The sequence below is a fragment of the Coregonus lavaretus genome (assembly GCF_964263955.1).
Source record: "Coregonus lavaretus genome assembly, chromosome: 5".
NCBI classification, from domain to species: Eukaryota; Metazoa; Chordata; class Actinopteri; order Salmoniformes; family Salmonidae; genus Coregonus; species Coregonus lavaretus.
The window spans coordinates 24,672,043-24,689,365 of NC_139992.1; the positions used below are offsets into that span (position 1 = coordinate 24,672,043).

General features: G+C 42.5%; 1 protein-coding gene across 1 annotated transcript; it reads right to left on the reverse strand.

Annotated features, from left to right (window-relative positions):
- Positions 1–128: 128 nt before the first annotated feature.
- LOC311129467 (adrenodoxin-like) lies at positions 129–16,588 on the reverse strand. Its single transcript, XM_084161759.1, has 4 exons — positions 16,317–16,588; positions 7,085–7,209; positions 1,282–1,411; positions 129–330 (listed from the first exon to the last, which is right to left on the reverse strand). The coding sequence occupies exons 1-4, from the start codon at positions 16,481–16,483 to the stop codon at positions 216–218; spliced, it is 537 nt and encodes a 178-aa protein (XP_084017885.1). The 5' UTR covers positions 16,484–16,588; the 3' UTR covers positions 129–215.
- Between the last annotated feature and the right edge of the window lie 735 nt (positions 16,589–17,323).

The following is a 17,323-nucleotide window of genomic DNA, read 5'->3' on the forward strand; positions in this document are numbered from 1 at the left end:
GTATTCCGTGGGGTGGAATTACAGTACCATTCAAAATACAGCACTTCTTTACAGTAATGTACTGTTAAACCAAGTTTCTTAGGAATTTTATGGTATCATTTACCAGTTACGCCTAAAATCACCCACAGTGCATTTCGATTTATGGCAATTTATCATTAATATAGTACTTTACTGTTAGTTTTATTGAATAATACTGTAAAAACAACAAGATGCTTTTACAGTGTAGGTCCAGCATCATCAGACCGCCGCATGTCGTTCACCCCGTCTGGCACACGGACCGTTATGCCCTCCAGATCTCTGGATAGGCAGACCTGGCAACCCAGACGAGACCTGCAGGACCGAAGACAGCAGGTACAGGGACAAGGTCATTATACACACTTTATTAACAGGGAACCATGTGGTCAAATCTATTCCCTTCCCACTAGCACCTTGGTTTGGCTCTTTTGGGGTTAAGGCCCAGGCTGGTGTCATGCACTTTGTGACAAAATCATTTATAAAAGAAAAATCTACAAAAATCTAATTTGATGCTACAGACAGTTAAAGCAAACACCAAGTCTTAGAAAAAGTCACACTAGCATGTGAATAGACCTTACGTAACATGTTATGTTATCATTCCAAATGTGTGAGTTACTGTGTAAACTGTTTGTCTTAAACTGGGATTGGAGCCATGTGGGTGAAGCACATCCTCATTAGTAGAGAAACCCTCAGTCAGTGTCTGGTATTGATGTGTTCTAGAGAATCATGTTAGACATGTGAAAGGTCAGCCAGGGGAAAACTCTGGCCTTGACCAGGTTACATGACAAATAAATGACAAATAAATGTTACAGACAGACAAGAGTCTCAACTACAAGGAGAAAACACACATTTGATATGCATTATAATCATACTGATTTGATTTGTCACCTGAGGGGAATTAGTACCCTTTTCATACCTAACTAATTATATTCTAATGTGAAGTGAATTGGAAAGAAACAATCATCCTAAATTAGTCAAACTGTGGTTCTCTCTTTAATCTGCTCATGTCACCCGGCAACTGAACCTCTTGATCTCTATTGGCTGGAAGCCTACCTGAAATAATGTGATTTATCAGCAGATTAAGCTGTGGGCCAGGCTCAACATGTTCATAGGTGTTCTGTGTGTGTGTGGGAGAGAGTATATAGTATGTGATGTGTATGCATCAGCAAGCATGTCACTCATTTGTCTGTGAGGCCTTTAATAGGCCAGAATCATCTTCCCACCAATGTGTGTTTTGGAATGAGTGTGTATGTGTGTGTGACTCACGTGTCAGTGAGGCCAAAGGCCAGGTCCAGCATGTCATTCTCCTCATCAGTGATGGGCCCCAGCTGGTTGTACACCTTCTGATCCAGGATCACATGACAGGTGGAACAGGCCAGGGTCCCCTCACACGCACCTGGGAACACACACACACACACAAAATCAAACTGTTAAGACACAGCTTATGAAGGTACTATATCAATGTAGCTAATGTACTCAGACCTAGTGAAACGTGCTATATCAATGTAAAGCATTAAATTAATATCAGGTCTGGTTCTGGTTGAATCCCTAGACACTCTGGCGCTGTGCTATCTGGGGGGTTGGGGTTAGGGGGTTAGGGGGTTACTGGTGGGTGGGTGGGTGGGTGGGGCATTCTGGCAAACCCCTCCGCCTCCACAATCGCTCCATTCTGAGTAACGGCCGGGGCTCAGACATTATAATGCCTTATTATGTTGGATGCAATTCACTGCAGAGCATAATTCATCCAAGAGGTAAGACCTACCCAGTCAGTCCAGCTCCAATTAGTACTGGCCCTTCTGATGGTACTGCTGAGCACCTCTAGCATCTCTCTGTATTGATGCTTGTTAAAGGGCTACAAAGCCCCGGCAAAGCCACGAGCTCTGAATCATCATCATATGGGCTGTATGGATGAGAATTTGATACTTTATTAGGATAACAATGTGACGATGTCAATGATATCCAAATCCATTCTCCATTATGGAGGGTATGTACAGCACAGGGTTGGGTGTTGAAGCTAGGCAGTGTTATGCCTGGGAGGACAAAAGTAGCCATCCTCTAGGGGTTTGAATGTAACACCTTGGAGTTATAGCTATGTATGTTATGTAACGACTGAAGTCTAAACTGGTCTAGACATTTCTGAAGAATGTGCATCGGGGAACTACAAAGGAAGTGGATGTAGTAAAACAGACTGTACATTACAGACCAATCTGTACTGGATTAGATCATGAACATTACATATGTACAGTGAGGGAAAAAAGTATTTGATCCCCTACTGATTTTGTACGTTTGCCCACTGACAAAGAAATGATCAGTCTATAATTTTAATGGTAAGTTTATTTGAACAGTGAGAGACAGAATAACAACAAAGAAATACAGAAAAATGCATGTCAAAAATGTTATAAATTGATTTGCATTTTAATGAGGGAAATAAGTATTTGACCCCCTCTCAATCAGAAAGATTTCTGGCTCCCAGGTGTCTTTTATACAGGTAACGAGCTGAGATTAGGAGCACACTCTTAACGGGAGTGCTCCTAATCTCAGCTTGTTACCTGTATAAAAGACACCTGTCCACAGAAGCAATCAATCAATCAGATTCCAAAAAATCCACCATGGCCAAGACCAAAGAGCTCTCCAAGGATGTCAGGGACAAGATTGTAGACCTACATAAGGCTGGAATGGGCTACAAGATCATCGCCAAGCAGCTTGGTGAGAAGGTGACAACAGTTGGTGCAATTATTCGCAAATGGAAGAAACACAAAATAACTGTCAATCTCCCTCGGCCTGGGGCTCCATGCAAGATCTCATCTCGTGGAGTTGCAATGATCATGAGAACGGTGAGGAATCAGCCCAGAACTACACAGGAGGATCTTGTCAATGATCTCAAGGCAGCTGGGACCATAGTCACCAAGAAAACAATTGGTAACACACTACGCTGTGAAGGACTGAAATCCTGCAGCGCCCGCAAGGTCCCCCTGCTGAAGAAAGCACATATACAGGGCCGTCTGAAGTTTGCCAATGATTCAGAGGAGAACTGGGTGAAAGTGTTGTGGTCAGATGAGACCAAAATCGAGCTCGTTGGCATAATCTCAACTCGCCGTGTTTGGAGGAGGAGGAATGATGCCTATGACCCCAAGAACACCATCCCCACCATCAAACATGGAGGTGGAAACATTATGCTTTGGGGGTGTTTTTCTGCTAAGGGCACAGGACAACTTCACCGCATCAAAGGGACAATGGACGGGGCCATGTACCGTCAAAGCTTGGGTGATTTTCCCTCAGCCAGGGCATTGAAAATGGGTCATGGATGGGTATTCCAGCATGACAATGACCCAAAACACACGGCCAAGGCAACAAAGGAGTGGCTCAAGAAGAAGCACAATAAGGTCCTGGAGTGGCCTAGCCAGTCTCCAGACCTTAATCCCATAGAAAATCTGTGGAGGGAGCTGAAGGTTCGAGTTGCCAAACGTCAGCCTCGAAACCTTAATGACTTGGAGAAGATCTGCAAAGAGGAGTGGAACAAAATCCCTCCTGAGATGTGTGCAAACCTGGTGGCCAACTACAAGAAACGTCTGACCTCTGTGATTGCCAACAAGGTTTTCGCCACCAAGTACAAAGTCATGTTTTGCAGAGGGGTCAAATACTTATTTCCCTCATTAAAATGCAAATCAATTTATAACATTTTTGACATGCGTTTTTCTGGATTTTGTTGTTGTTATTCTGTCTCTCACTGTTCAAATAAACCTACCATTAAAATTATAGACTGATCATGTCGTTGTCAGTGGGCAAACGTACAAAATCAGCAGGGGATCAAATACTTTTTTCCCTCACTGTACATTACAATTTAAATACATTACAATGCACTGTACATTGCTGGCTTACGATGTTCTGTTTCTAAATTATTCCAGGTCAAAGGGTGAGGGATGATGTATATCAGGATCTATGGGTAGAGAACAGCCCAGAACAGCCCAGTGGGGAATGACTTGACTGACTTTCCTTTAGTTCATTTGATTGAAATCACAGGATTTACACATCGTATTACCTTTACCCTGCAGTTTCACTGTGAGGAGAGTGAGAGAGAGAGTGGCCAGGGGGTGTGGTTGGAGATAAAACACATTGTTTTGTTCATTTAATGAGACATGGAAATCCAGAAGGCTCAGAGGATCCTGGCACTATGAAGTTCTGAAGCAACCGGATTAATGTCTACTCTAATGCATGGAACAGTTTTTACTGTGAGGAGAGAGGAAGAGGCGAGAGGTTGTGAGAGAGCTTTACACCAGGCCAAGCCATGGGTTGGGTTTGTCCAAAACGCTGTTCCAAGCCTTCGTCCAAATCGCAGGCAACCCACCCAAACTACGGACCTCCCAGAAACACTCCATTAAAATCAGTTCAGCCAATTGCTAGCTCCATCAACTGTACCTGAGTGAGAGCACACCTGAACATGAACTGTGACTCACTGAAGAGAGCTGTGGGGTATTAACTGTATTTTCCAGTAAGATTTGCTGGAACTCAGACCTAAGATTTTGGGGTGAACTATCTCTTCAACTCTCCATATCTTGAGTCTTAAAGTAGCTAATATCACATGTAGATTTGGGCGTTCTTCTTCCATCGCGGGATTTACGGTATTACCGGCATAGCACACAAGGGGGTGCTAACAACGCAAAAAAAGGCCATTGGTCATCTATTACCAGAATGCTTACAAAATTAGTACAGGTAAAAGCTAAATCACATAGACACCAGTAGCTAAATGCTAACGAGTGAAAACTAACAAACTAATTGCAAAGACAGGCAAATCCAGCTCATAAAGTTATACAAGCATAGCTAGTAGCTACCAAATGTAATTTTCGGTGAGTGTGGATATTTACAAGCGAATGTCAACGACAGAAATTGTGCAAATGAACAAAGTTGTGATGCATGCTTTTCTGAAGGAAAAGCAGAATGTGTACACTGAGCAGAGGGGAGAACAGAGGAGAAAAAAACACTAGTAGGAAGCACAGGTAAGAAATGTCAGCTGTACAGATAACTTATCCAGATCTCTTTATAATATAATATGCCATTTAGCAGATGCTTTTATCCAAAGCGACTTACAGTCATGTGCGCATACATTTTTACGTATGGGTGGTCCCGGGGATCGAACCCACTACCCTGGCGTTACAAGCGCCATGCTCTACCAATTGAGCTACAGAGGACCACTTCTGGCAGAAAGCCATTATAAGATATCTGATGGCAAACATTTAGTAGTGAATTGCATACAAGTGTAACTTCATCACCTCATGTGCGCCGCACAATAAAGACTAACCAATAGATAGATGTAGAACGCTATGGACTCACCAGCTCCTGCTTTCTCCCGTTGTGCTATTTACAAACAAACACATGACTGGCTCAACTGGGAACTACGGTAAGGTGAAATGAAGAACGCAATCTGCTTTATCTCCTAACGTATTGCACAAGTTGACTGCTGGTATTTATTTAAAATGTAGCTACAAATATGAACATTAATTGAAAAACTTCAAAGAAATAGTTTTGACGGTATTGAAAAACCAACCCATGGCTTTTTCCCCAATACCCCGGGTATACGGTGTACCACTAGAGACTAGGAATAGAGGAGCCACCACCAGTGGCCTTCGTTTACTGCTCTCTCTCGCTCTCTCTCTCTATTTTTCTCTTTCGCTCTCTCTAGAAAGGGGGGATGAGGCATCTGCAGGGGAGGACAGAACACCAGACAGGTTTTCCCCCTCTTTCTTTTTCTACGATGGAGTTCTTCCAGGGATCCAGATTGTATCATGTCAATGCCTAAATAGGACAGATGTGCAGGAGAAATGAGCTGAACAGAGGCAGAGAAAGGGAAAGATAGCGCAAGAAAGAAAGCCTTGCAAACATCAAAGGTGATGTTGCTGACGCATATTGTGTTCAACTCCTCTCTTTCTTTCCCTCTCTCTCTCTGCCTCTCTCCCTCTGTCTGGATAGAATGTTTGATGCTGGGGCTCGTCCATATAAAGCCATGGAAACATTTAGTGGAGGTGCCAGAGGTAACTGGGCAGCATGTTAAAGTGCCACTCTTGTTGAGAAAGTGACAGTCTAACTACACGCCCTAATATGGACATAATGCCATGTCATCCTCTGGCTTCTTCATCAGCTTCTTCTGGGAAATGTGTCTTGGATCTTATCAAATAAACACAGCATCAGAAATATGGACCCACGTTGGCAATTGCCAGGATGCAAACAGTGCATGCACCATATAAAGCACTTTTATTATTATTATTTAGTAATTTAGCAGACGCTCTTATCCAGAGCGACTTACAAGAGCAATTAGGGTTAAGTGCCTTGCTCAAGGGCACTTCGACAGAATTTTCACCTAGTTGGCTCGGGGATTAGAACCAGCGACCTTTCGGTTACTGGCACAACGCTCTTAACCACTAAGCTACCTGCCACCCCCCCCACTTATCCAGGACTGTACCCATAAGCCTGCAGACTTCCTCACCTAGGGCTGGCACAATTACCGTATATAACAGGGTAACCGACGGTTATGGATGAAGACCGTCATAACCATTTATTTTTTTGTGGAACAAACAGCTGACTGAAGATGGGATGGCTGGGCATTCGTGTGGGTGAGTCCGTTTCTGCGGCAACATGGACTCCTAACAACGTGATGAAACCTTGTTGCTCCTTGCTGAAACAAGGAAGGTGTTGTAGCAAACAAGTCTTCCGTTGCCTATGCAACAGCCCCCTCCCTGCAGCAGCAGCAAACATATAAATATAATGAATAGAACAGGCTTGGAACCTCTAACCCTGGCAATTTGACTGGTAAACTCATGGGTATACTTGCAATGGCTGCCTGGTATTGTGATGCAATAATTTCCATGGTAATGTATACTGAACAAAAATATAAACGCAACATGCAACAATTTCAAAGATTTTACTGAGTTACAGTTCATACAAGAAAATCAGTCAATTGAAATCAATTAATTAGGCCCTAATCTATGGATTTCACATGACTGGGAATACAGATATGCATCTGTTGGTCACAGATACCTTTAAAAAAAGGTGACAGCCCTAAGTACACCACACTTACCAAAACCGTCAATATCTAGGTTTTGGTCGACCACCAGGTCTAGAAGACTGTCGCCCTTGGCACCTGAAGTGGTGATCTTCCGCCCATCGTGGTTGATGAAATAGACTGTCACCTTCTCCTCTGACCTAGAGTAGCTGAGAGAGAGTGAATGGGGAGAGAGAGAGAGAGAGAGAGAGAGAGAGAGAGAGAGAGAGAGAGAGAGAGAGAGAGAGAGAGAGAGAGAGAGAGAGAGAGAGAGAGAGAGAGAGAGAGAGAGAGAGAGAGAGAGAGAGAGAGAGAGAGAGAACCAGGATCATTCAGGTGTATACATTACTTTTCAGGTGAGCCAATAATAACATAATACAAAACCTTCACAGGATAAACATTTTGGCCTGCCTTAGAACCCAACTAAAAACGAGTTTGCATGACGTATGTTAGCGGTGCCAGGATATTTTGTTACCTTTGAAGTCTCAAAAGGTAACAAAGTATGCAGGTAATGCATTGGCGTAATGTAGTTTCACTGGACCCCCACAAGGACAAGCTGCTGCCAAAATAAAAAAAATAGAATGTGTTAGCCAGACAGCCACTCACAAAGTATAGATTACCGATCGCTGTCAATGATGCTGAAATGTTGAAATGTTGACATGTTTATGCGGCTGCATGCCTATTGAATTCATGGTAGGCTTTCTGTGGTGCCAGGGCAATGGATAAATGTTTATTGGTAGGCCTACTGGGTCGTCATTTTCTCATGTTAAGCCTAACAGTTCACAAAGCTATACACGGTGTCGCAATGCTGCCACTTTTAGACTGTTGGCTGGTGGCAATAATGTTATTATTTGTTCAGTAATTAAAGCTGGAAATTCTAACATTGCAGATTGTAAAAATAAATGTTCGATGCAACAGCATATTAATCAGCTACCAATAGATTTTTTTGAATATACAACTGGCTACCTGAACCTGCATGACATGAGCCGTCCTCGCGCTCTCTCCCAGCTTGGATAGAAAGTTGTTGTGCGTAAAACCAGTCTATTAATGGCAAATAATACAGTCAGTCCACCCTCAAAACACTGTCTTACTAGGGATTGTTTCATTATTCAGTGTACTATCTATATCTATATACCGTACTTAGCTGCTATTTAGCTGCTATTTATAAACCTTTTACAAAAATTACACCTCAAATAGCCTAACAATGAGGAAAAAAGTAGTCGGCTTGAGGATAAATTCAACCACTATTTATTGTTGAATTTATAGCCTACACAAATGGCCTGCAATATTCAAGGTAAATTAAATTAAATTATATAAATCCAACTTGAGTCTCCCCTGGTCTCCTGAAGTCCTCCTTTTTTGTGTGCAAATTTTTCCTCCACGGCCTGTAGGTCCAAGTTGCAGGACCGACTGTTTTCTATACTGAGTATTGCCAACCCAGACAGTCTTTCCTGAGACATTGTGTATTACACTCAGTGGCCAGTTTATTAGGTATTAGGCTCACTGAAATGGTTTGCTCCTACAGATAGAGTCACGTGGCCATGGCTTGCTATATAAAGTAGGCAAACAGGCATCCAGTTACTGTTCGGTTGAACGTTAGAATGGGCAAAACGAGTGACTTTGAGTGTGGTATGATCGTTGGTGCCAGGCGCGCCGTTTCCAGTATCTCAGAAATGGACGGCCTCCTGGGAGGGCATCCTGGGCTTTTCACGCACGACAGTGTCTAGGGTTTACCAAGAATGGTGCTCAAACAAAAAACATCCAGTCAGCGGCAGTCCTGTGGGCGACAACAGCTCGTTGATGAGAGGTTGAAGGAGAATGGCAATAATCGTGCAAGCTAACAGGCAGGCTACAAACAGGCAAATAATGGCGCAGTACAACAGTGGTGTGCAGAACGGCATCTCGGAATGCACAACTCGCCGGTCACAGATAGGCTATTACCGCAGACAACCACACCGGTAGGGTAATGGTGGGGGGAATGTTTTCCTGGAACACGTTAGGTCCTTTGATATCAATTGAGCAACGTTACCATGTCCAGAAGAATTCAGGCTGTTCTGGAGGCATAGGGGGTCCGACGCGGTACTAGATGGGTGTACCTAATAAACTGGCAACTGAGTGTATATGTCCATTGCGCTACACACAATTTAAACTTAGTCTTGAATGATGCATGCCAACATACACTGAGTGTACAAAACATTAAGAACACCTTCCTAATATTGAGTTGCATCCACTCCTATTGCCCTCAGAACAGCCTCAATTCGTCAGGGCATGGACTCTACAAGGTGTCGAAAGCGTTCCACAGGGATGCTGGCCCATGTTGACTCCACTGCTTCCCACAGTTGTGTCAAGTTGGCTGGATGTCCTTTGGGTGGTGGACCATTCTTGATACACACAGGAAACTGATGAGCATGAAAAACCTAGCAGTGTTGCAGTTCTTGACACAAACAGATGCGCCTGACACCTACTACCATACACCGTTCAAAGGCACTTAAATATTTTGTCTTGCCTATTTACCCTTTGAATGGCACAAATACACAATCCATATCTCAATTGTCTCAAGGCTTAAAAATACTTATTTAACCTGTCTCCTCCCCTTCATCTACACTGATTGAAGTGGATTTAACAAGTGAATTCAATAAGGGATCATAGCTTTCACCTGGATTCTCCTGGTCAGTCTGTCATGGAAAGAGCAGGTGTTCATAATATTTTGTATACACAGTGTATACCAGAGATAAGGGACTGTTGATATTGCAACCACAGAACTCAAACGCCGGTTCACCAGCATGAACGAAATCGCAAACCTATTTTTTTGTTCAAGCCCTCAAGAACCGTTGTCCGCTAAAGATGATAATCTTTTTGCATCTGCCCATTTATTGGCTGTCCAGTATCCAGACGACCTGTCCCCGGAGCTTCCTATACAGTTAATCTATTTTCGTAATGTGTTGAGGCCGGCAATTAAGGAGAATGAGAGGCTCAATTAAAGATGTTGCAGAAGTGCTGTATTTGAAGCACCCTTCTGCCCAGTTTCCCTGATGTTGCTACAGCAATCAAGCTGTTTTTACCGTCCCTGTAACTGTCACTTCTGCGGGGAGATCGTTTTCTAAATTAAAACCTTAAACTCATAATGAATTACCTAAGAAGCATTAGGCTCTCGGTCTGATATGGGCTTTTGAACACCTGAGTAAGCTCCACTCACTGCACGGGCGCCATCATAGCCTTGACCAAGGCATTTGTTCATCGATATCCCCTTAAACTTTCAATCAGTAAAAAAAAATACTAATCAAGGCCTGAGTCACCTTTTCAGTAACATTCCTGAAGCCCAAGAAACAAAACACTTAGCTTCCTAGCACATATGGAAATTACAAATATTTATTAATGACTTGAGGTAGTTTTTTTGGGACATTGATGATAGGCACATGGGCCCTGCAGAGCTCGTGGGCACCCCAGCCTTGTGGGGGCTGTGGAGGTGTCTGGTAGTGAGGTAATGCTACCCATACACACGTCATTCACTTCTTTTTCAGTGACATTCTTTCCTAGAATAACAAAAACAAAGTTTCACTGCTATTTAGGCTTTTAGTGGATGGTGGACCAAACATGGTGCTGCTATAGTGCTGTCTGGTCACAGTATCCCTTCATTTTATAGGATTATAGGATATTCTTGAACACTTTACTACATCATCTGAGGAAAGGAACACTGTCTGTTGAGCATCCAACACTGTAGTAGTTTGGTTGCCAGAGCACAGCATCCAAACACCATCCACATAACATACTTTTACAAGGCAGACTGTTTCTGTGTGCTCTACTGTACTGTGTGGGCCAGAGTCTCTGGTTTATAGAGTTAGACAATAAGAACAACACACTTTCTCAGTTTCTACTCTCACATGATGAATCACTGCCATAGGGTTTAACAGCGGTAAAACCAAGAGTTTAATAATGGTCATATCAGTCTATGGTCCTCCCCCCTAAAGCAAACAAACATAGTCTTCATTGTAACCAGACAACTTGGTTAAGGCTTAAGATCAAAGTGTTAATGCTGCTGCCCTAGGCAATATTTGGTTAATTGGCTCCCCTCTTGACGGTGGAGAGAGACCTTTTAGTTTTAAAGTTCATTTCCTGCTATTCTACACATTTTGCAATGGGGCGTAGAGAAAATGTTGCAGTTTTAAAGCAAGTTTTCTGCAATTCTACACATACTTCCCAGTCTGCCCTGTACAGAGATTGCACCCGGTTTCCAAACATTCACAGTGGCGTGTATTCATAGTTGCCAAGGGATGCCAGGCTTCCCCCCAAAATGTAAAATAAATATACAGTTGAAGTCGGAAGTTTACATAAACTTAGGTTGGAGTCATTAAAACTTGTTTTTCAACAACTCCACACATTTCTTGTTAACAAACTATAGTTTTGGCAAGTCGGTTAGGACATCTACCTTGTGCATGACACAAGTAATTTTTCCAACAATTGTTTACAGACAGATTATTTCACTTATAATTAACTGTATCACAATTCCAGTGGGTCAGAAGTTTACATACACTAAGTTGACTGTGCCTTTAAACTGCTTGGAAAATTCCAGAAAATTATGTCATGGCTTTAGAAGCTTCTGATAGGCTAATTGACATCATTTGAGTCAATTGGAGGTGTACACCTGTGGATGTATTTCAAGGCCTACCTTCAAACTCGGTGCCTCTTTGCTTGACGTCATGGGACAATCAAAAGAAATCAGCCAAGACCTCAGAAAAAATGTTTTACACCTCCACAAGTCTGGTTCATCCTTGGGAGCAATTTCCAAATGCCTGAAGGTACCATGTTCATCTGTACAAACAATAGTACGCAAGTATAACCACCATGGGACCACGCAGCCATCATACCGCTCAGGAAGGAGACGTGTTCTGTCTCCTAGAGATGAATGTACTTTGGTGTGAAAAGTGCAAATCAATCCCAGAACAACAGCAAAGGACCTTGTGAAGATGCTGGAGGAAACAGGTACAAAAGTATCTATATCCACAGTAAAACAAGTACTACATCGACATAACCTGAAAGGCCGCTCAGCAAGGAAGAAGCCACTGCTCCAAAACCGCCATAAAAAAGCCAGACTACGGTTTGCAACTGCACATGGGGACAAAGTCCTTTTTGCCTTCCACAAGCTTCCCACAATAAATTGGGTGAATTTTGGCCCATTCTTCCTGACAGAGCTGGTGTAACTGAGTCAGGTTTGTAGGCCTCCTTGCTCACACACGCTTTTTCAGTTCTGCCCACACATTTTCTATAGGATTATGTCAGGGCTTTGTGATGGCCACTCCAATACCTAGACTTAAAGGCACAGTCAACTTAGTGTATGTAAAGATCTGACCCACTGGAATTGTAATACAGTGAATTATAAGTGAAATAATATGTCTGTAAACAATTGTTGGAAAAATTACTTGTGTCATGCACAAAGTAGATGTCCTAACCGACTTGCCAAAACTATAGTTTGTTAACAATACATTTGTGGAGTGGTTGAAAAACGAGTTTTAATGACTCCAACCTAAGTGTATGTAAACTTCCGACTTCAACTGTATGTATATATATATATATTGTCTCTCTGTATTTCATAAATGTCCTTCAATTCGCAAGAGGCTGAACATATCTCACCGGAAAACACATCAGAGCGAACAAAACAGCGCCTCTCTGTCTCAGTATGTGTAGCGTATCTTTCTGATGCTTTCTGGTCAGAAAAAGTATGACATTGTTGCCGCCCGTAGCATTGAATGCAAGGGAAGACAGCGAGCATTTTGCCTCCCTTGATAATTTTCCAAATAAAATAATAGCCAATCAGTAGAATAATAAAACTAAAAAAATTATAAAACACTTGATTTAGCCTACATCATCATCAATATTCGGTCTGGTTGGCTGATGGGCACAGCAGAGAGAGGCAGAAAGAGTGGGGTCAATCACAATCAGTAAAATAAATTGAGCTAGCTAACTATCAGATTTACAGTGCATTCGGAGAGTATTCAGACCCCTTGACTTTTTCCACATTGTTACGTTACAGCCTTATTCTAAAATTGATTAAATTACACATTTTACTCAATCTGCACACAATACCCCATAATGACAAAGCAAAAACAGGTTTAGACATTTTAGCAAATGTATACAAAAAATATACAAAAAATACCTTAAGTATTCAGACCCTTTACTCAGTACTTTGTTGAAGCACCTTTGGCAGCGATTACAGCCTCGAGTATTCTTGGGTATGACACTACAAACTTGGCACACCTGTATTTGGGGAGTTTCTCCCACTCTTCTCTGCAGATCCTCTCAAGATCTATCAGGTTGGATGGGGAGCGTCGCTGCACAGATATTTTCAGGTCTCTCCAGAGATAGATCGGGTTGAAGTCCGGCCTCTGGCTGGGCCACTCAAAGACATTCAGAGACTTGTCCCGAAGCCACTCCTGTGTTGTCTTGGCTGTGTGCTTAGGGTTGTTGTCCTGTTGAAAGGTGAACCTTCACCCCAGTCTGAGGTCCTGAGCGCTCTGGAGCAGGTTTTCATCAAAGATCTCTCTGTACTTTGCTCCGTTGATCTTTCCCTCGATCCTGACTAGTCTCCCAGTCCCTGAAAAACATCCCCACAGCATGATGCTGCCACCACCATGCTTTACCGTAGGGATGGTGCCAGGTTTCCTCCAGACGTGAGACTTGGCATTCAGGCCAAAGAGTTCAATCTTGGTTTCATCAGACCAGAGAATCTTGTTTCTCATGGTCTGAGAGTCCTTTAGGTGCCATTTGGCAAACTCCAAGCAGGCTGTCATGTGTCTTTTCCTGAGGAGTGGCTTCCGTCTGGCCACTCTACCATAAAGGCCTGATTGGTGGAGTGCTGCAGAGATAGTTGTCCTTCTGGAAGGTTCTCACATCTCCACACAGGAACTCTGGAGCTCTATCAGAGTGACCATCGGGTTCTTGGTCACCTCCCTGACCAAGGCCCTTCTCCCCCGATTGCTCAGTTTGGCCGGGCGGCCAGCTCTAGGAAGAGTCTTGGTGGTTCCAAACTTCTTCCATTTAAGAATGATGGAGGCCACTGTGTTCTTGGGGACCTTCAATGCTGCAGAAATGTTTTGGTACCCTTCCCCAGATCTGTGCCTCGACACAATCCTGTCTCGGAGCTCTACGGACAATTCCTTTGACCTCATGGCTTGGTTTTTGCTCTGACATGCACTGTCAACTGTGGGACCTTATATAGACAAGTGTGTGCCTTTCCAAATCATGTCCAGTCAATTGAATTTACCACACGTGGACTCCAATCAAGTTGTAGAAACAACTCAAGGATGATCAATGGAAACAGGATGCACCTGAGCTCAATTTCGAGTCTCATAGCAAAGGGTCTTAATAATTATGTAAATAAGGTATTTCTGATTTTTTTTTTTCCAGAATTTTTTTTGCTTTGTCATTACGGGGTATTGTGTGTAGATTGATGAGGGAAAATTGTAATTTAATCAATATCAGAATAAGGCTGTAATGTAATAAATGTGGAAAAAGGGAAGGGGTCTGAATACTTTCTGAATGCACTGTATATCAATCATCAACATCAATGATCAGCTGATAGGCCACCCTCTTTTCCCGATGTCAATTATGCCTTTAGGAGGCACTGTAACCAACTTGCTTAACAATTTGTGATGAGTCGTTGCTCAAAAATAATTTAAAAAATCACATTTTCGCTAGAGGCATTTGGTATTTTATGAATTTGGAGATATGAATTATGAATGTAATTTTTTTCCATTTTACATACCTGCACCCTGAATGGTCTGTGCACGGCCCTGCATAGGCTACTACTAGAAATGTGAAATACTAATGAAATTCATAAAATGCTATACTAAATCAAGTGAGTTGAATCACAAGGGAAAGAAGTCTCTCCACAGTACGCAAGTGGTTTATGGTGATGTGTTGCTGTCCTCTAGTGTCTATATGTGAGAAGACCATTTTGGCATGGAGTCTCGATACCTCCTCCCTGAATTGTGCACTCTCTCTATTGGATTTTAAAGCATGGCACTTTCAGTTCGTTCCTCAAGACTTTCTCGGGGACTGCTGCTTCTATCTAGGAACTGTCTGGGCCCTTTGCCCTATTGGCGAGATAAGGACTGTTGAACCCAGTAGTAATCACCACCCGTCCAGATGTAGAGTTAGTGGATGTGTTCAAGGCCATCTCATTACAGATAACCTTGATCTGAGGAAATTTGAGCTGTTGTTCAGAAACAACTATGGAGATTATGTTGTAATGTCCCAGCCATAGAGATCCTATGAAATTATTCTAATTATATGGTCCCAGCCCTAAAAAGAATATGCGCGCGCGCACACAGTCACATGGCTGTGTTTTTGCAACGTTTTTGGTATTTAAAGGCCTCAACACTTGTGAGATTGTATAGCACTGCAAGTGACACGTGCACAAAAGGAGAGAAAAAGCTGTTGCCCCTCGTGATTGGGGAAGGCTTAACCCTGGGGACAAGTTGCCTGACGACTCAAAAGGAATTATTCGGCTGCTCTACGTTCGCTAAATACTTCATTGCGAAAAATAAACTTTTACGCTTCGATCACACCGATAGACCGATGGTGTCTCTGGCAAGATGGAACGCAGCATCATCTGGATATGTGTGCAACAAAAGTTCAACATTCACCTTCTGCTACCATTTCTGTCAAGCCATCTACACATAAAGTTTGACGCATACATTCGATAAATCCAACGTATGCACCACACAGAACGTACTTACAACTACCGCTGCAAGGCAAATGCAGCGTTCCATTGGAAATATGTACTTCTGGTACCCCAAAATGCATAACACTGTCAGTGTGATCGCGGCGTGTGCGTCGCTTAGCGTCTGGCCGAAGCAAGGAGTTTGAGTAGCCAGGCAAGGGGACAAGCGTCACTTAAATAAATAAAAACACTACAAAAACAGGGAAACTTTCATGCAACAGTTGGACAGGCTACCCAAAATGTGCTGTCTTCAGATGTTTCCTAAAGAAAGAGTAGTGCTAAATGTGTGCCACATATATACGCAGCAGGGCTTACACGGATCCTGCCTTTATAACATTCCATGCTGAAAAATGATAGCTGACCATAATCGCATACTTTCTCATTCAGAAAATATGCTCAAATGTATGTAGCCGTTGAATAGCCTAATTGAAACATATCAGGTGCATTCAGTCGACATGCAAAAATGGTTTAATCTATCTTTTTTATGGCATGGCTAGTGTTGAATGCTAAATAAAAATTTAAAAAATTAAAGATATTACATTTTCCTACCTGAGTGGCTGTGCACAGGTGCCCAGTAGCACCTTATTACCGCCTGAGACCTGGGGCAGGTGCGAAGATATTAAAACCCTAGATGCTGCGTGAAACGGAATGGCACATTTCGTTTGACATTGTAATAAACGTGTAAAAAACTGTCTTGATGCAGACGCAACCGACATGTTGCCCCAACGTCGATGTAAAATAGCCAAAATTATAGCAATTGATGCATAAGAATAAGTTCAGGAGTGTAGAAATGTACCCAGGCGAGAGCGAAATGTCAGCACCACAAAACCTTTACCCCACTTGCAACCCGTAAGTGGATTTCTCCCTCTCTCCCTTGGAGTTTCTCAATGGGGACAAAATACACACACCAATGGAACCCAGGGTTTCTTTGTGTGTGTGTGTGTGTGTGTGTGCGTGCGGAGCAGGGATTGTGCCAGATAGATTACGTGATTCATTAAAAACCCTAGGCTACTTAGTTCATGGTTTATTTCGAAATAAAGGTTATTACCTCCCATCAAAGTCTAAAATGCAATCACTAAGAAACAAACCTGTAGACTAATATGTTTACAACGTAATTACCATTTTGCATGTCATTTCTTAACCTGGTTATTTCCATTGTTTAGGCCTAATCAATGTATTTGTAAATGTGTGTAATGTTGTGCATCACTACATAAACAGATGGGAATCCAACAAACCTCAGTAGCCTACTGCCCTCTGTCACCCCTTGAGAACGCTATTTATGGAACAATATGGGGCTCGCTGTCTGTCTTTGTGGAGCAGTTTGGCTCTTGCCCTTCATCTCTATGTTTCCTGTCCAGGGTTGGGTAGGTTACTTTCTAAATTTAACACCAATAAAACATGTTTGGTAATGAGGATGCTCAAATGTAAGGTCATTAACCATTTAAAAAATAATTTACTAAAGTGATATGATTAATCATTTTGTTCACAATGTAATTTCCCTTCATTTAAATGGAGTAACACCAATTAATCTTTGTATTTAGACATACCAAATTGTC

Bases quoted from the DNA above. Each gene is read 5' to 3' on its own strand.
- LOC311129467 (XM_084161759.1), bottom strand. From the start codon at position 16,483: ATGTCGGTTGCGTCTGCATCAAGACAGTTTTTTACACGTTTATTACAA. The intron at 1,412-7,084 runs GTAAGTGTGGTG...GTGTGTTCCCAG, and splicing joins CCTAGATATTGACGGTTTTG to GTGCGTGTGAGGGGACCCTG. The intron at 331-1,281 runs GTGAGTCACACA...TCGGTCCTGCAG, and splicing joins GCCTTTGGCCTCACTGACAC to GTCTCGTCTGGGTTGCCAGG.